The sequence below is a fragment of the Schistocerca piceifrons genome, chromosome 2 (genome assembly GCF_021461385.2).
Source record: "Schistocerca piceifrons isolate TAMUIC-IGC-003096 chromosome 2, iqSchPice1.1, whole genome shotgun sequence".
NCBI classification, from domain to species: Eukaryota; Metazoa; Arthropoda; class Insecta; order Orthoptera; family Acrididae; genus Schistocerca; species Schistocerca piceifrons.
Genome location: NC_060139.1, coordinates 585,405,233 through 585,425,524, shown reverse-complemented (window position 1 = coordinate 585,425,524; position 20,292 = coordinate 585,405,233). Strand labels below are relative to the sequence as shown.

Below are 20,292 nucleotides of genomic sequence, written 5' to 3'. Positions count from 1 at the left end.
TCATTTCTTTAAATGCAGCCTGTTCAGGTATGTGAACTCAGAGGAGATACGACAGTCCAGTCATATCGTTGTACTGCCGTTTCATGATATTAACGTAGGGATTCATGCGCACTAGCTGGTCCAGTTTTGTTTCGGGGCAAGTCGGAATTCTGTGAGATATGTTGTGGCTGTCGGTAGTACAAAAAGCAGTGTGGTCACACGTGGCTGATATAGGGACGCAATAGAAAAATGAAAGCTGAAGTTTCCAATACTTCAGTTGTTCTTTCTCAAAAGAAAACCCAAGGGATGTGACGCTAACTAATTTCCATGGGAGTGCAAAAATGAATGATATAGTATCCCAGTGCTGATACTGATCAAGTCAACTAGAGTTCTGTCGAACCTTCCGAGGTTCTATTGGGAATTTGAAAGTGAAGCAGCTTCATTTGTAGCCATAATTAAATGTAGAATCCTTGAACAGTGAATTGTTACAAGTGACTAGAGCATAGGATACATACCGGAGGGTTATTATTAAAGTGCAGTTCCAAATTTGGCCATCAGGTGCAAATCTGGCAATGTGAATACAAGAAAGACATTTAGAAATGTTTCCATATGTAACGGATTAGGAACGCGATGTGGGCAGTAAACGTCAAGTGAGCGAGAAAGGTATAATGTTGATTCTATTATAAACTATCGTTTACAGTGTTTGTTCGGTATGAGCACCAGAGACGTCGACGAGCTGCAGTACAGCGCCAGATTTGCACCTGGTGGCCAAAATTGGAACAAATTTTTTTTTTTCCTGCTTAAATCGGTTCCGCATGAACGCATTACCATCTCTACCAAGTTTTCTGCCATACGATAATTACAGCACACACTGGATCTCTGTGAGTAGCTGCAGTTAAATTATACACTACTGGCCATTAAAATTGTTACACCAACAAGAAATGCAGATGATAAATGGGTATTCATTGGACAAATATATTTTAATAGAACTGACACGTGATTACATTTTCATGCATTTTGGGTGCATAGATCCTGAGAAATCAGTACCCAGAACAACCACCTCTGGCCGTAATAACGGTCTTGATACGCCTGGGCATTGGGTCAAACAGAGCTTGGATGGCGTGTACAGGCACAGCTGCCCATGCAGCTTCAACACGATACAACAGTTCATCAAGAGTAGTGACTGGCGTATTGTGACGAGCTAGTTGCTCGGCCACCATTGACCAGACGTTTTCAATTGGTGAGAGATCTGGAGAATGTGCTGCCCAGGGCAGCAGTCGAACATTTTCTCTATCCAGAAACGCCCGTACAGGACCTGCAACATGCGGTCGTGCATTATCCTGCTGAAATGTAGGGTTTCACAGGGATCGAATGAAGGATAAAGCCACGGGTTGTAACACATTGGAAATGTAACGTCCACTGTTCAAAGAGCCGTTAATGCGAACAAGAGGTGACCGAGACGTGTAACCAATGGCACCGCATACCATCATGCCGGGTGATACGCCAGTATGGCGATGACGAATACACGCTTCCAATGTGCGTTCACCGCGATGTCACCAAACACGGATGCTACCATCATGATGCTGTAAACAGAACATGGATTCATCCGAAAAAATGACGTTTTACCATTCGTGCACCCAAGTTCGTCGTTGAGTACACCATCGTAGGCGCTCCTCTCTGTGATGCAGCGTCAAGGGTAAACACAGCCATGGTCTCCAAGCTGATAGTCCATGATGCTGCAACTGTCGTCTAACTGTTCGTACAGATGGTTGTTGTCTTGCAAACGTCCCCATCTATTGACTCAGGGATCGAGACGTGGCTGCACGATCCGCTACAGCCATGCGGATAACATGCCTGTCATCTCGACTGCTAGTGATACGAGGCCGTTGGGATCCAGCACGGCGTTCCATGTCACCCTCCTGAACCCACCGATTCCATATTCTGCTAACAGTCATTGGATCTCGACCAAGGCGAGCAGCAATGTCGCGATACGATAAACCGCAATCGCGATAGGCTACAATCCGACCTTTATCAAAGCCGGTAACGTGATGGTACGCATTTCTCCTCCTTACACGAGGCATCACAACGACGTTTCACCAGGCAACGCTGAACTGCTGTTTGTGTATGAGAAATCGGTTGGAAACTTTCCTCATGTCAGCACGTTGTAGGTGTCACCACCGGCGCCAACCTTGTGTGAATACTCTGAAAAGCTAATCATTTGTATATCACAGCATCTTCTTCCTGTCGGTTAAATTTCGCGTCTGTAGCACGTCATCTTCGTGGTGTAGCAATTTTAATGACCAGTACTGTAGCTATCTGCTAGTGTCCGTTGCGGGCACCTTACGGTCTGTCCGCCAACCACACAGCAGGGAGTCGCGGGTTGCCGCGCTGTCAAGGTGCCCGGACCTCAACCGCAGCCCGTCTTGCCTTCAACAGCAGGTGCTGTATCTGGGGGCGCCACAGCGCCGCTGTTACCGGCACCGGCTCGCGTCCCCGGACCACGTAATACAATCACTACTTCCGAGCAGACATCTGCCGGGTGGCTTTGTAAGTCGCCTCCAGTAACTCTGAAGTCAATCTGCGAGAGTGTGAGCTCCAATTTCATCTCGCGAGTTTGACATCAATGCTCATTAAGTGCAGTTCGTGAGGGAGCAGCACATGCAATTAGTTCCAAGACACAGACAGTGTGGCAGATACAGACTTTGCCTATCACAGTGCTTCCTTACTATTTCTGTGTACGTACTCAGACTGTATCTTCAAGAACTGTTAACGAGTAGTCCCGTTTCTCATCAGACTAGAATGCGCTTTCAGTTGCAGTCAGAAGCTGTTCAGTTGCTATTCAGACCCTAACGTTATGGTGTATTCTGTGTGTCACTTTTACTGTACCACCATTCTTGGTCACCTGGACATATCTCCGTTCTTGTAGTATTAATCAGGCACCGTGGGATACTAAAGGGAGAAAGGAAAAGTAACAAGCTCAGGGCATACAAATCTAGCAGGCTGGGAAAACCCAGAGTGTATATACACCCGCTATTCTTTGTAAGTTCCTGCCAGGAGAGTACACACAAACACGTTCAGAAAAATGTATACATTCTTTAATAGTCAATATTAAAGCAACAAAATGACGTAACGCCACAGTTCTTGCATGGGGGAGGTTATTTTGTGTGTTCTACGTGACCCCCATTAGCAGGCAAATAAAGTCGATGACGCTGAACTTTTGACCGAACTACGGCTGTGAGCGTTGCCGGTGTGATAGCCGCACGGGGCGCCTCGAGGGTTCCTCGTAGCTCGGTCAGTACAGCTGGTTTCTGTCGATAAACTTTATTTTTTAAGGTCTCCCTTAGGTAGAAGTCAGAAGGTGCAAGGTCTGTAGACCGTGGTGGGTACTCAACAATTCCTCTTCGAACTATCCATCGTCCAGGGAGATTTTCATCCAACGAGGCTCAGCTATTTTTGTGGTAGTGAGGCGGAGCGCCATTCTGTTGTACATAGAATCTTTCAATTCCAAACATCTCTCGGGTGGCATGTAAAATCGATGTTTGCAGGGTATGAAGATACACCCCACCAGTTACATTACCTTCAAAGAATAATGGGCCAATCGAACTGCGCTACGACAGGCCACACCACATATCAACACCCGGCAAATTAACATATTTGTCCACATGAACACGCGAGAATATATCGTACAGAACGATATAGGTGTTCATTTCTTCCGTACGCTGTACGGGATTGGAATAATAGAAAATTATTGTGAAGGTGGTTCGATGAACCCTCTGCCAAGCACTTAAATGTGATTTTCAGGGTATCGATGCAGATTTAGGTGGGCTCTGCAACAAGGCGAAATGAAAACAAAAAGTGAACACAATGCCGTGTGGCTGGTTCATGAAACTCTCTCAACATTTGAATGGAGAATTTCATCACACCGTCTAGCGTTATATGTACTGACAATACTGATCGCCAATATTCCAAGTATTGACAGTACGTCAATGCGCGCCCTCAGGCGGTCAAAATATTGACGATTTGACAATATTATTCCACTTGTGAGGGCCCTTCATGCAGGGGCGCTAAGATGTCAGTATGCCGGTATCAACAACAATCCTGCCAACGGCACTAAGGCGGGACTCTTGCAACACGAGCCCAGCATTTCAACATTGCCGGGCCACGCGTTTGTAGTTTCGAATGAGGCTAGAAGCAGCACGTCGGTCCAATAAGTGGGCCCCAGTCCACATAAATAACCATCCATTTTAGCAATCCCCAGTTGGGCAGCATTTATCACGATGAGAGGGCAACGCCAGGCGTCTGAGCGATATGGGTCAGCAAACAGCCGTCACAAGTTGGGGCCTCCACCGCCGCACCATTTTCGCACCCAGTTTTCCTTTCTGGACACGGTGCCCCTCTATTAGTGGTATGCCTCCAGGCTCATTCCAGTAGCAGCCAGGTCAGCAGACGGGGACAGCAGAGTCGTTCACTCACCCCTAATGGCACAGACACCTGGACGCCACTCGCAGGGGCGAGATTCGACATCGGAGGCTGTCATCCCCTGCAAGTATTTTGGCAGTCTTCCAAGCGCCTGGCACCGTCCGCGACCAGCCATGCAACGCCAGACTGGGGCGCACCCCGCTGAGTCAGCTTCTGGTATCAGCAGTCTGGGCGCAGACATCACAGGCCACTGGTTGACAGCTATCCGCCGCTGCCGAGGACCACGCACCATGTTCAACATGTGGCGAGAGGGGGCGTGACCGCCGCACTGAGTGTAGTCGCCTGGGTTTTATTAAAAATTTCACTTTTGATGTTGGTTATCTGAGCTGCCTTTGGGCTGTATCCTCGCTGTGACTCACCGCCGTAACCCAACGTTGCACAGAAGTGGCCCTTCACCCTGAGTCCACTTTAGGGCAGATATTTGCAATTTCGTTTCTCCGGTGTGTAATTCGACTCTGTCCAGACAAATATTGCTTATCATGACTTTCATGCTTCGCCCATTGTCGACGGAAAGCGTCTTTGTTTCTTGTCACAAACAAAATTAGTTTTAAAGCGGATTTTAAGTGCCTATTCCATTGAGTAGTCCGAAATTAGCCTAGTGCGATATTAGTTTTTCAACATTTATTAACTCTGAGTCCAACAATGTGAAAAAAGTATTTTAAGACATTATTACATTTATTATCATAGTAACCATCGAATACAAGAAGAAATCGGCAAAAAGTAAAAAAATCAATTATTTCAAAAGGAGGTTGTACTTTCGAACCATTGGGACATTGAGTTTACAAAGACGGAGCATTTCACTCGAAATTTTCCTAGACAAAATCCAACATATTTAAACTTCCAGGAACTCCTAACACTTAAAAAATAATATGGTCCTAAATAACAAGCGAAATAGACCTAAAAGTTAATACATTTTGTATCAAGACTACATACTGTCACAGTGGTTTCATTTCTATAGTACACATAAAAGTAACAGTACGAACTCACGTTCACGTTACAATAACTTAGATATACTTAGTTTCACTATCAATGATCTCCTCAGTATGGCCACTATAAAAAATCGCCGTCTCCTATACAATCACGTAGCACAAACCCCGCGCCGACTGTTGCTTTGAACGCTGTCTAAGTGACAGCGGCTTTCGTAGAAATACCTCACAGTGTACCACTAGAAATCTCTGCCTTTTCATGCAAAAAGCACTGGTACTTCAAAAGAAAACAACGAAATTTTGTTTTGTGGCAGAAACCACTGGGGCTCCAAAGGTTAACAGGGACAGAAAAACACGAAATAACCAGCATACCAATAGCGACTGCGCACCGCTTCTGTTTCACGGTAGCAGTCAGCGCGGGCAATGCAGTCGCTGCTAGAGTACTGGTTATTCTACGTGTTTTACTGTCTCTGTTATAAATATCGACAAAATTAATATCGCACTAGGCTAATTTGGGACTGCTCAATCGAATGGACACTTAAAAATCCGCTTTAAAAACCATTTGCTGAAGAGGCTTTCCGCCGACACTGGGTGTCAGACGTAAGACGTGTTGAGCAGTATCTGTTAGGGATGACTTCAAGGACACACTGCAAAACTGGAAGAGCGAATATCTGCCAAAAAACCAGAGAAAATGTAAATGACGACTCTTAGGAGGAACACACTGTTTATTCTGCAAGCCATCATACAATGCATGGTGTACCATACGTCATACGAGTGTTATCGATTGCCTTTCCTGTTGCCTTGAGCAATGGAGAAATTGTCCGACTATGTATTCCTATAAAAGCCCTAATTTCGGTTCTCTTTTTCTTATGGTCCCTAAGCGAGATATACGATGGTGCAGCACAATGACAGCACAATCGTCTTTGACAATACCGAGCGAGGTGGCGCAGTGGTTCGACACTGGACTCGCATTCGGGAGGACGACGGTTCAATCCCGCGTCCGGCCATCCCGATTTAGGTTTTCCGTGATTTCCCTAAATCGCTCCAGGCAAATGCCGGGATGGTTCCTTTGAAAGGACACGGCCGACTTCCTTCCCCATCATTCTCTAATCCGATGAGACCTCGCTGTCTGGTCTCCTTCCCCAAAGCAACCAACAACGTCTTTGAATACAAAAAGCACCGACCGAACAGGCCTTGAAGGTCAAACGGAACCGACCGGCCACCATGTCATCCTCAGCCCTGAGGTGTCGTCGGATGCGGAAACGGAGATGCATGCGGTGACCACACCATTCTCCTGGCCGTTGCCAGTTTGTGTGATCGCTATCGCTACATCTCAATCATGTAGCTCCTCAATCGGCCTCACAAGGGCTGAGTGCACCCCGCTTGCCAACAGCACTCGGCAGACCCGAATGATAAACCATCAAAGTGCTAGCCTAGCCCGACAGCGCTTAATTTCTATGATCTGATGGGAACCCGTGTTACCTCTGCGGCCAGGCCGTTGACCTTATTTGAATACAGAATCTCTGAAAGTACTTGACAAGGTTTCGTGAAAACTATGGCGTCTTTTCTTCCGAGGATTCAGGTTTAAGTTCCCAGAAATTTGTGTAGACCGGCAAAGATAGTACGCTGTTTGTGTGCTAATGTTGTGAGAAGCTATAAGAAGTGGTTGAAAGACGTTGAAACCACAAGAATGCGACACGTTGTTTGACGTCCACGCCTCATCAGAGATCGTGAAGGTCTGAGGTTTGTCTGTTCTATAAGGTAGGATAGGCGATGATCTGTGACCGATCTGACTACACAGTACAGTGCTGGCGCAGACTGTGTTTCCGAATACGGCGTACAGCGATGTTTTTGATCTCGAGGCTCCGCAACAATCGACCTGTACTCATTCTATAATGTCATATGGTCAATACGCTATTTCAGTGGATACAGGATTATCGAGATTAGACCGTGGATCGATAGAAATGTGTCGCCTGGGCTGAAGGAACGCTTTTCTTGCTATACCAGTTCGACATTCGTGTCCGGATACGCTGTCGTGAAGGCGAATGGCAGTTCGACTCATGTCTCACTTTACATGGGACATTCGCTGGACTTCCATGGGACCTGTGTTAGTTATCAAAAAGTACCGTGACAGCTGTGGACTGCGTGAACACACGAGGCCATAATTTTGCTAAAATTGTTTGAGTAGCATGATAGCGAACCTATTCTGAACCAGATGGAGCGCATCTAGGACGTTATCGTGCGACACCTTCGCTTCCTCGTGCTCAGAATGAATTTTCCTTCTGCAGCGGAGCTTGAGCTGATATGAAACCACCTGACAGCTCGAAATTGTGTGCATTTCGCGGGCAAGTTCTCTCCAACTGACCTACACAAGCACGTCTCACGACCAGTTCTCTCAGCTTTACTACCGCCAGCACATCATCTCCTACCTTCTAAACTTTTCTGCCACGACATTACATAAGAGTGCACACTCCGTTGCAGAGTGAAAATTCATTCTGGGAACAATCCCTCCAGGCTGTGGCTAAGCCGTATCTCCACAATATCCTTTCCTCCAGTGGTGCTGGTCCCGTACGTTTCGCAAGGGAGCTTCTATAAAGTTTGGCAGGAAGGAGACGAGGTAATGACGTAAGTAAAGCTGTGAGGACGGCTCGTGAGTAGTGCTTGGGTCGCTCAGTTGATAGAGCTCTTGCCCGAGGGAGGCGAAGGCACCCGGTTCGAGTCCCTGTCTGGCGCACAGTTTTAACCTACCGCAAAGTTTCATACAGACTCGTAATCTGCAGTAACTGAGCACCCTGTGCAGAGACATCTGGTGCCAAATCACTGCTATCTACCAGGGACTTGTCGAATCCATGACATGCAATATCGCTGCTGCACTGCGTTTCAAAAGTCAACACGACATTAAGCAGGTGGTTGCAATGTTCTGGCTCATCAGTGAAGATCAGCGGTAGTCAAAATTTTTTGACCAGTTGCCAATACTGAAACTGTGGGCGGGCTCCTCGGACCACATATCTATCGATCTTATTATTAATTGGTAACCTACATAAATCAGTATGTTATGAGACCCAAAAAACTAGCTATAGAAAGATTGCTCGTGAGTTCTGATCGTAAAAAATCGGCATCGTTTATAAAACTTCATGTCGAGTTTTCTCTGTTTCAGAGTGCTCCCATCATCAGCGACGCCAAAATGGTGATGCTGTAATTGCCTGACGAAGTTCAAAATGGTTCAAATGGCTCTGAGCACTATGGGACTTCTGAGGTCATCAGTCCCCTAGAACTTTGAACTACTTAAACCTAACTAACCTAAGAACATCACACACATCCATGCCCGAGGCAGGATTCGAACCTGCGACCGTAGCGGTCGCGCGCTTGCAGACTGAAATGCCTAGAACCGCTCGGCCACTCCGGTCGGCCTGACGAAATGGTGTTGTGTTGTATGTATGACAGGATGACTGAATGATTGATAACAGTAGTTGTACTTTATTTAAATACGTTATGAGATATTATACACGATCACAAATATGTACTGAATGCTTTGAATGTAATTTTTAGGGTGCCGTACCTCAGTCCGTGGAAACTGAAGCGTTTTAGGATTTCTGTGCTGTCCATCCATCTGTCTGTCTGTCTGCCTGCCTGCCTGCCTGCCTGCCTATCCGTCAAAACTCGTTTTTGTCAGTACGGGGTAGACATATCGAGTTGAAATTTATGCCCCATACCAAGATCTATCGTCCCTTTGTAGTGTAAAAAAGGTAAGTAAGTCAGTGCAATCAAAAGAACGGCCGTTTGTGTCACATGTTTTTGTATTCTCAAACTCACTCCTCAAGAACTATAGGGTACTCCCAGTTGATTAGAAACATGAAATTTGGCAAGAAGTAAGGTTTCATAATAAAAGTAAAGAGGAAAAAAGCCGAAAATTGATAACTGTAATTATATCAAATAAAAAACGTTCGCCATTGTAAGTTACATTGAATTCATCATCGGTGAAAGAAAAATATTACTGCAGGCATACATAAATTGTAGTCTTGTTTTATTTAATAAGTAAATGAAAATTCTATTAAATCTTCTCTCTATACGTACGTAAACTTAAGTCCCATGCTCGCTTCTTTTTGTATGTGGAAGTTAGTCTTAGGAACGACTACAGAGATTTTGCGATATTGCAGTGCCTGTGTTACTCCGAGTTACGATGGAAAGTTCCTTCCGGCATTAATTCTTGTCCGAAGAAACAGGCACTGCTGCGACTACAGCCGTTATGAAGAACATGAAATGTATTCGCAATTGCGAATATGGACAACCATCAGCTGTGTAATGTAAAGACGACAATGAAAATTTGGCCTGGACCGCGACTCGAACCTGGATTTCCCGCTTATCACGAGCGGTCGTCTTACCATTTGGCTACCCGAGTAAGTCTTATGGTCAGATTCAAACTTCCATATGTCGTCAACCATGTGTCCACAACCTGTACTTGTACATCCATTATGTACGAGGGTCGTTCAATAAGTAATGCCCCACATTTAAAAAAAAAAGCCATTAATATACACAGACAAACGCCCTTGGTGGTGCTTCACATTTAATGTTTGGTCTTTGCGCTGGTGAAGTTTCGAACCGTTCTTGCAGACGGCAGAGCCGTAGTACAGCGTCAAAATCGCGTCTAAATAAGATTCACGTTACAAGCAGCGTGCTGTTATTGAATTCTTGAGTGCAGATGCAGTGTATGGTGATGCTGCAGATGATGGGAGTACAGTTAGGCGATGGGTAAAGAAAGTTACAGCCTCAGGAAATGTAGAAACAGAGCTCCATGATCGGTCACGCTCGGGACGTACTGTCACAGCCACTGCTCCAGATATGATGAATAGTGCAGATGCCATTATTCGCGTTGCCTCTACAGCTGCCGGTCAGCACTGTAAATGCGTCTGCAATGATCGAGACACTCGGATATTCAAAGAGGTGCTCACGATGGGTTCCACGAATGCTCACAGCGGACCACAAGATTCAAAGAGAGGCCATTTCTTCTGAATTGTTAGAGCTTACAGATTCTCTACGGGACACTCACTCTGAAGGTGATGCGAGTGTCAGTCATGCAGTGAAAACATTGCTACGCCTACAGGACAAGAAATTTTACCAGCAGGGAATACATGCTCTTCCACAACGTTGGCGTACAGCCATAAAACGTGACAGAGACTAGGTAGGAAAATAGGACATGGACAACACATGTTGATGTATATTTTCACCAAATTCTGTCTCTTAACAATAAATATGTTCTGAGAAACAATATGTGGGGTATCACTTATTGAACGACGCCCGTAGATTCCCTTACAGAGGAGACATTTTACTTTAAAGTCGCCTGTCCGGTGTTCGATAAATACGATACCGTACTGACTATGTTACTCCGAATAAGATGCACATTTCCTTGGGACATAAATACATGGTTGACGACCTATGGAAGTTTGCGTCTGGGCCTGAGTCGTGCTGGGATAGCCTAATGGTATGGTGACCGCTTGCGTTAAGCGGGAAATCCGGGATCGAGTCCCAATGCGGCACACATTTTCAGTGTCGTCATTCCATTATAAAGCTGATGATAGTCCATATTCGCAACTGCAAATATGTTTCATATAGAGATTTTGATATGGTCTTCGAATTCCTGGGACCGATATCTTGCCACTATCGATACCGTTAACAGGCAAAAATTGTCAAGGTTCTCTGTTCCTGGGATAGACGAACCGTCTACAGAATATGCACAATTATAATTAAGTATGTACGCAACGCTAAGTGCGCAAGGTCTACTCGGTACCTGGCCAATTTTATTCTACTATCACAACACCCTTAATTTAATTTCATGTTCTTTGCTACAAATATATAACACATTTCAGGATGACCGTCTGTATGTAAATGTGTGATTAGAACCTCCCGTCGGGTAGACCGTTCGCCGGGTACAAGTCTTTCGATTTGACGCCACTTGGGCGACTTGCGCGTCGATGGGGATGAAATGATGATGATTAGGGCAACACAACACCCAGTCTCTGAGCGGAGAAAATCTCCGACCCTGCCGGAAATCGAACCCGGGCCCTTAGGTTTGACATTCTGTCGCGCTGACCACTCAGCTACTGGGGGCGGACACCGTCTCTGTAAAGCGCATTCACGCGACCGTGAGTTCCGTTTGCAATTTTTATTGTAACAGCTCATCGGTTCGAGGCGCACACGCCAGTGAGATTTCAGTACCGGAAAACAAACGACAAAACATTTTCCCGCACGCATCCTCAAACACCGTAGCGGTCCCGATACTTACCCCTCTGTCCCTGAGGGGAGCAGCCAAGTTGGGTCGTGGCCGAATTCACGGAAGTTAAGTGCATCTTAAAATATTACTATCTGTAAGTACTTTTGTTTCTTACTGAACAGGAAAACTACACTCGTAAAAGCTCTTACCGTTGCTTGACGGTTTTGAATTCGGTTGTTAGTTGTTACGAGCAGAGGTCCCCAGCGGTGGGATAGAGTTTTTGATATCATCTATATGGTGATGTAGGTTAGGGTCCCAGGTATCACACCCTACAGCCATTCATCCTGGTCCGCCCTCGTTTACGAATAACCAACTAAAAAAGATTTCGGAGATTTGTGTGATGCTGTACAACTGGAATAAAGGTATGTTTAACAGATTGATTCTCTAGCGTAACGGCGAAGTTGTGGACTGTCACATGCAAAAGGTTGATCGTTCAAATTTCATCAGGAAATTTGAATGAAGACTTTAATTCTTAAATCTTCCACGAAATGATTTTGGTCGTTATTTTTATTCAGTTAATTACTTTGAATCGATATTTTTTCCTATCGCTTTGTCCCATCATTTTAAGCATTGTGTTAACTTTAACGTTTAAATATTAGTTTTGTTCCTATCATACTTTCCCCACTTGCAATCATTGTTGATGTGAATTTAATCATTTTTATGTATTAACTTCGATTTAGTTTCTTCCGTTTCAAAAAATTGGTTCAAATGGCTCTGAGCACTATGGGACTCAACTTCTGAGGTCATTAGTGCCCTAGAACTTAGGTTAAACCTAACTAACCTAAGGACATCACACACACACACACACACACACACACACACACACACACACACACACACACACACATGCCCGAAACAGGATTCGAACCTGCGACCGTAGCAGGCGCGCGGTTCCGAACTGAAGCGCCTAGAACCGCTTGACCACCGCGGCCGGCTTTCGTTTCATCATGCTATATTTTTGTCCGTGTTAGTATATTCTTTATTTCCGTTTGACTTGAACTTCATTTCATTTATAATCCATTCTTTCGTTTGAAGATTCATCTGCGTTACTTTGTCCACACTGCAGTAACAATGAGTGTTTTTAAATTATGTCTGACAATTACCATTCAAAACAATGTACATCTCCTAAAGAAAAATGCATTTTTACACCACTACACAGTCAATAAAAAAAGATTATTTCGTCTGTTATTTTTCTACCAATGCATCGGCAGTTGCAAATGTTTAAGTATTATGACAGATAAGTAAAAAGAATTCACGTGCACAGAGATTCCACGACGGCCGCTGTGGCCGAGCGGTTCTAGGCGCTTCAGTCCAGAACCGCGCTGCTGCTACGGTCGCAGGTTAGGATCCTGCCTCGGGCATGGATGTGTATGATGTCCTTAGGTTAGTTAAGTATAAGTAGTTCTAAGTCTAGGGGACTGATGACCTCGGATGTTAAGTCCCATAGTGCTTAGAGCCATTTGAAAGATTCCAAGTAGAAAAGAATGAGAGGCAGAAAAAAGAGCAACTGAAAAAAATAACAGTGATTAAAATAATGTGACGCAGTAATAGAAACAAAAAAATTACATTTCACGCAATTAATTCAATATAAATAGCGACGGACGCGAAAGATTTAAAAATAAAAGTCTTCGAACCTCCAGAAGATTTGAACCGGAACCTTTTGTATATGACGCCGATACCTTCACCATTGCGCTTCGCAACCAGTCTGTCATGCAGTGCTTTAATAAAAGTATGGAGTATCCTGCGAAATTCCGCATTTTTTGTCGTCGATTGTTCGCAAACGTGGATAACCAGGATGAATGGCTGCAGGATGTGGTACCTAGGACCATAAATTATTATTGTTGTTGTTGTTGTCTTCAGTCCTGAGACTGGTTTGATGCAGCTCTCCATGCTACTCTACCCTGTGCAAGTTTATTCATCTCCCAGTACTTACTGCAGCCTACATCCTTCTGAATCTGCTTAGTGTATTCATCTCTTGGTCTCCCTCTACGTTTTTTACCCTCCACGCTGCCCTCCAATTCTAAATTGGTGATCCCTCGATGTCTCAGAACATGTCCTACCAACCGATTCCTTCTTCTAGTCAAGTTGTGCCACAAGAAGCTCCTCTTCTCCCCAATTCTATTCAATACCTCCTCATTAGTTATGTGATCAACCCATCTAATCTTCAGCATTCTTCTGTAGCACCACATTTCGAAAGCTTCTATTCTCTTCTTGTCTAAACTATTTATCGTCCATGTTTCACTTCCATACATGGCTACACTCCATACAAATACTTTCAGAAACGACTTCCTGACACTTAAATCCATACTCGATGTTAACAAATTTTTCTTCTTCAGAAACGCTTTCCTTGCCATTGCCAGTCTACATTTTATATCCTCTCTACTTCGACCATCATCAGTTATTTTGCTCCCCAAATAGCAAAACTCATTTACTACTTTAAGTGTCTCATTTCCTAATCTAATTCCCTCTGCATCACCCGACTTAAGTCGACTACATTCCATTATCCTCGTTTTGCTTTTGTTGATGTTCATCTTGTACCCTCCTTTCAAGACACTGTCCATTCCGTTCAACTGCTCTTCCAAGTCCTTAGAATGTCATCGGCGAACCTGAAAGTTTTTATTTCTTCTCCATGGATTTTAATACCTACTCCGAACTTTTCTTTTGTTTCCTTTATTGCTTGCTCAATATACAGATTGAATAACATCGGGGATAGGCTACAACCCTGTCTCACTCCCTTCCCAACCACAGCTTCCCTGTCATACCCCTCGACTCTTATAACCGTCATCTGGTTTTTGTACAAATTGTAAATAGCCTTTCACATCACCGTATTGGTGCTTTTAAAAAGCTGACCCGCCGATGGGGACTTGTCCTTGTTAGGCGCGTATTATAAAATAAAACTGAGAACCGCGGACAGCACGAAAACTTCATGTAGGTTTGACGACAACTGGTGCAGATGGTTGCACTTCAGCTACCGTGTGACCGAACTGTTTGAGTACAGACACCGTACGTGGGATCCGCGCAGCGTTGTCGACGGCCAGGCGCAGAGCAAACAGGCGGGGCGAGGTGAGGCGAGGCTGCTGAAAGGGACAGCGGCTGTTGTGTCCGGCGCGGCGGTGTCTCCGGTTGCCGCCAGCCACTCCATCAGGGGCCGTCAGCTGCGAGGCACGGCCCGGGCCCTTCCTCGATCAATCAGCCGCAGCGCCTGGCACCACGTGGCGGTCCAGCCGCTAGCTAGCCCACGAATACTCGCCGCCGGATGAAGTGTAATTACGCGCCTCACCGCCTTACCGTTCGCTTCATAAGTTGTTAATTACGACGCGTCTGCTGGCAGTGACTGATCATTTCCACAGACACAAAAAAGGGAAGAGACACATTCCGACAGTCAGTCACCAACTCTGTGGGTTTGTTACGCGTCCATAAATCAACAGCGCTATGTGACGCTGTAATAGTGGATACTGAATCAGACTACTGAAGAAAAAGTGCGCACCTTTGAGTGCTACAGAGTTTAGCAAACACGAAGACCAATGATGTAGTAACTGTTCAGCTTATCTGGATGCACGAAAATTTTCAAAATTTTCCTTTTCTGCATGTCTGCAACTTACATCAGCTTTCTATGTGACTATAATGACTGTTACGAATAAATTGTTTGTTCTGTATTGCTACTAGTCACATAATTTACTTGTTTGTACTTATGCACCGGTACAAAAGGAGAACCAAACAGCTTGCGTGTGCACGATCTTACCGTCGAAGCGCGTGGCGCGCGTCCTGAGGAGGCCCGCCAGCTTGGACAGGGAGTCTTTGACGGCGCGGTCGAACTCGCGGAGGCTCTGCTGCTGCAGCCGCGTCTCCATCTCCTGCGTACAGCACGTCGGCCCCTGAGGGCACACCGTCAGGTGGTCCCCTGCAACAAGACCAACGCGCTCTTGACACGCGGTACACGAATAGCTGCAAAAGCTGTCACGCTCTGCAATCACGGAAAGTCAACCAGACAGCGCTGTGAAGGAGTCAGCAGAGCTCACAAAAAGGAAATTGGCACCTGCGCAGAAAGACATTCTCGTTCCCATCGCTGGAAGTGTTCATCTCTTTGTTCCGAAAGCGTGGCCACTTTCCTTTCTGTCGCTGCTGAGCTATCTTCCAAAGTGGCCGTCTCAGTTGTTTATGCGTTGATTTTCTTATTTGGCCCTCTAATCAGAGACTAGTGATTTAAATTATTGAGCGTATTACTGTACCTGTAAAATACTGTCGTTTACAGATTCGCTAGCTGTAGGTCACAAGTTATGTTTATGGATAGGCTTCAGCTGGTGAACTGCACCTCCACTATCGCGCAGCGGCCGAACGCTACAGAAACCTCACTGCAGTACTGTTGTCCCAGCCTCTACCGCGCTGTCTGCACAGCTACTGGTCATGTTATGTTATGCGGGCTCTGCTACCGTCGCGCCAGAACAAGTCGCAACAGCATGTAGGCACGTCAGCTGGATCCGACGCTACAGCCTGAACTTACAATATCTGCCCACTTGCCACACCACTGAAAGCAGCAGGCGTAAAACACAGGGAGGGAAACGTTATCTACAACTTGTACGAAACAGGATGGCAGTGATTGAGAAGGGAATGAGACAGAGTTGTAGCCTATCCCCGATGTTATTCAATATGAACATAGAGCAATCAATGAAGTAAACGAAGGAGAAAGCTGAAGAGCTAACTAAAGTTGAGGAAGCAGAAACACAAACTTTGAGCTTCGCCAATGACATCGTTGTTCAGTCAGAGGCAACAAAGAATTTGGAAGACCAGCTGAATGGAATGGTCAGAGTCCTAAAAGGGGGATATAAAGTAAACTTCAACAAATGCGAAACGAAGGTAACGGAATGTAGAAGAATTAAATCAGATGATGCCGAAGGAAGTAGATTAGGAAATGAGAAACTGAAACAAGTACATAAGTTTTACTATTTGGACAGTAAAATAACATTGCGGCCGAAGTAGAGAGGATTTACGGGTAAAATATAAACTGGCAATGGCAAGAAAAGTGTTTCTGTAAAAGTGAAATTTGTTAACACACAATATAGATTTAAGTGTTACGAAGCCTTTTTCTAAAGTATTTATATGGATTGCTGCAATGTATGGAAGTGAAACTTGGACGGTAAACAGTTTAGACAAGAAGATAATAGCTTTCGAAATGTGATGCTACAAAAGAATGCTGAAGATTAGAAGGGTGTATCACATAACTAACGGAGAGGTACTGAATAGATTTGGAGAGAAAAAATTGTGGCGTAACTTGACTGTAGGAAGGGAATAGTCGATAGAACACACTCTGAGACATCAATTTAGTATTGGAAGGAAGTGTGCAAGAATAAAAATTGCCAATGGAGACCAACAGGTGAGTATGAGGTGGTGGTTCAAATGGATGTGGGCTGCAGTAGTTATTCAAGATGAAGACGCTTGCACATGAGAGCTACAGCAAACCAGTATTCGGACTGAAAACAACACCCACATCATCATACGAGACGACTACTAGTAGCTACCGGAAAGCTGAGTTTTGCCACTCGAGCAGCGGATACGCACGGGTTACTTTCCTCTTAGTGTGCACCTCGCAATTGTGTCAGCAGACAGCTCGTGGTGGACCATAGCGTGGTGCACAACGACTACAGCTAACTGTAAAACACACCTGTAATGACCTCGATGTCTACGAAACATTGGACTAACCTATGATATGCAACATTATGGACGATTAATTGTCAACAGACAATTGTGAATCAAGGACAATTGCGGTACAAACCAAAACAACTCTTATATTGATATTGCATGCTTTTGACGTCGGTGAGACTTACTGGCCCTTGCTTTTCCGTTCGCAATTTATTTGATGGTTCTTTAATGACTGAAGTTGCTGCAACACAGACCTTTTCACTGACATATGAGACGACGCTATTCTGGTTGCACATACGCAATTTACCACCAGTCTTTAGTGCACTCCAGCTTGGTGGCTGTTACCCAGGGGGAGAACAGTTCCAATCCCGGCGGTATAAAAAATATTTGTTAATAGTATTGGGACAACAATGGTATCGTATAGTTTCTTATTACGGGACGGTTCAGCAACTTTCAATCCACTTGACAAGGCCTCATGGAGGGAAGGTAATGACGCAATTGGTTATGATATATCCGTTGGGTTCCATGGTAGCAGTCGACAAAAGAATGACGTTAGTTCGCACCAACGTCTGCCTCCTCTCCTTCCATTTATATTACGACATATATTAACACAGAAACAAAGCTGCACTAACCAGCAGTTTATTAAGATCATTGCTTGCGCGGAAGAATAAGACCCTAACAGAGTATTTCAGTACATCTCATGAACACTCATGAAAATGGGTCATAGTGTTCGGATTCGAATACATATTCCTTGGTGGTGAACCGAATGCTCCATTTTTGTGAGCACTGATATGTGGATGGTTATTAGAAACGCCAGGGCCGCAGGAGCAGCGTTCTCCTATGATGGCAGTATGTGGAGGACACTTGCTGTACCATTTACTGAGACCGCTTATAATAGATGCTAACTACTTAATAACGACATTTTTATGTTATCTTTCTAATTTATTCCAACCAACTGTGATGGATTAGGGAACAAACTGATTTTGAATCACTAACGTCACATTACTCTTTTTAACGAAGAACCGTCAAACGGAGTACAAAAGTCCCAGTACACCTCGCCGACGCTAAAGAGTGCAATGTATGCGTATTAGTTACTTAGTGCAAACAGGGTGAAACGATAGGTCTCTGTGAAATGATTTTGCCACTGTCGACATGTTGTTGCTACAGTTTTGCGTGCCAAGGTGATATGCAGTTACGGAGGGGCTTCGGATCACACACGGTGATCACGGCACTTGACGACTGTCCCTATGTCCGCATGGCTGCTTTTCATGTTGGTACGACGACATATTGTGTGTGGTGCAGTTGGTTCCCATGCCACTGCGTCGGCTTCCACTCCAGAAACCACAAACGTTTCAGATTGTGACGGACTCGTGAATATATCGCTGACATTCTAAGTAGCTGAATGGAATGTTTTTGAAGGGGACCGTGTCATGGTGACCGTGATCTGACAGACTACATTGTCAAGCGGCACAGTAGACAAAAGCTGAGTGTGGTGGTTTGTGGCACCAGCGGGTAGAATCGGCGGTCTTGACTCCCTTAGTACCTGTACTCCCTTAGTACCATTATCTCTGCTTATTAAGTTACCTGTTAAATTAATTTCTATGTCTCGCTTGAAAATACGGGTGGAACCAAAAGAGATGGATGTTAAAATCTTAACATTACTGTAAGTCATCGAATGACCCATATCTACACAACGTTCTGCTGCAGCTCATTTGTCTGGCTGTAGTAAGCGTGGGGAATGTCTTCTGTTTTCCACGCACCTCTCATGAACGGTGCATGTTGTCTGATCTATACATGACTTACCACAATTTCCGAAAGGAATCTGACACACACCAGTCTTACGGATCTTCACACACAACCGAGTATTGCTGCAATCTTCGTAGGAGGCTGGCAGACCACCTTAGCACGGTGTTTTTCGAGAATACGTCTGATCTTGCCGAGGAGGGAAAATTCACATAAGGAGAAAACGCTCTTGGTCTTTCATCTTCCAGATTCTAGCAGCAAGGTTTCAGCGCGGGCACCCTTGTGCCTCGACTAAATCTTAGTAACAACTCCTCCTCTTATGGTGTTTCCATGATAGCAATTTCATTTTAAAACGAAAGACGACGTTCTGTTATTGAGTAATACTCAAGTAAGAAAATTTTCCCAAATCAAAATTTAACTTCACGGTAAGGGCAGCTGTTGTCAGTGTAAATAAAGAAAAACTTTCAGATTCGCGTGCATAAAGACATATCAAGGCAGCTCGAACTAACTTGACAGAGAGCCATTATAAGAAAAGAACCGATAAAAGCGACAAAAGAGGCTGGGAGTTGTTGCAGATGTTTCCTACGCTACCTAGTGAGTCAAGTTCAATTCCGGCGGCGGCCGTTTCCGAACTTTCCCTCCAACTTTTCCGACAGGAAAGTTACGACAGTTTACGTTGTTACAATCTGCTGCTAAGATATGCCATTAGGGTGTAACTTCTTTACTTCGCACTCTCTCCTCCGTTTTGCTCTCTGTAGTGGTAAATGTTAGAGTGGTTCAAAAACAACAAAATGAGCTGCAGTTAAAAAACCCAAACTCATATCCAGGAGCTCCTTCCTTCCTCTCTCTCTCTCTCTCTCTCTCTCTCTCTCTCTAAATAATGGTAATTGGGATCAATCCACTTGCGGATATCACTTCGCCAGAATTGATGCGATAACACGCCAACATGCCATACTCCCAATAACACTTCCAATCCATACAACACTGCACAACTGGACAATTTTGCGTTCTCCGGCCTATGGTGCCATAGACTGTGTGGGAAAACTATATCCTGTTTCAGTGTCAAGCTCCTTCCTGGAGGATGCACGGAAAGAAAGATGGAAGCTGAAGAAAGGATGCCGTCGTAACGTCTACGAAGAACCCACTATACCAGATCCAAAGAATATTTGGTGCCGTTTAAACAGAATCCACGCAGACCATGCCAGAAATACACTGAGATGACAGTACCCCCTAATATCTTGTCGAACCTCATTGTGCCCG

General features: G+C 44.9%; 1 protein-coding gene across 1 annotated transcript in view; it reads right to left on the bottom strand.

Annotated features, from left to right (window-relative positions):
- Positions 1 to 20,292, bottom strand: part of LOC124775618 (glypican-6) — a 105,664-nt gene that overhangs the window by 53,917 nt on the left and 31,455 nt on the right. The window contains exon 3 of the mRNA XM_047250446.1: positions 15,395 to 15,616. Within this exon, the coding sequence (XP_047106402.1) occupies positions 15,395 to 15,616 (222 nt within the window). The remainder of the gene's footprint in view (positions 1 to 15,394; positions 15,617 to 20,292) is intronic.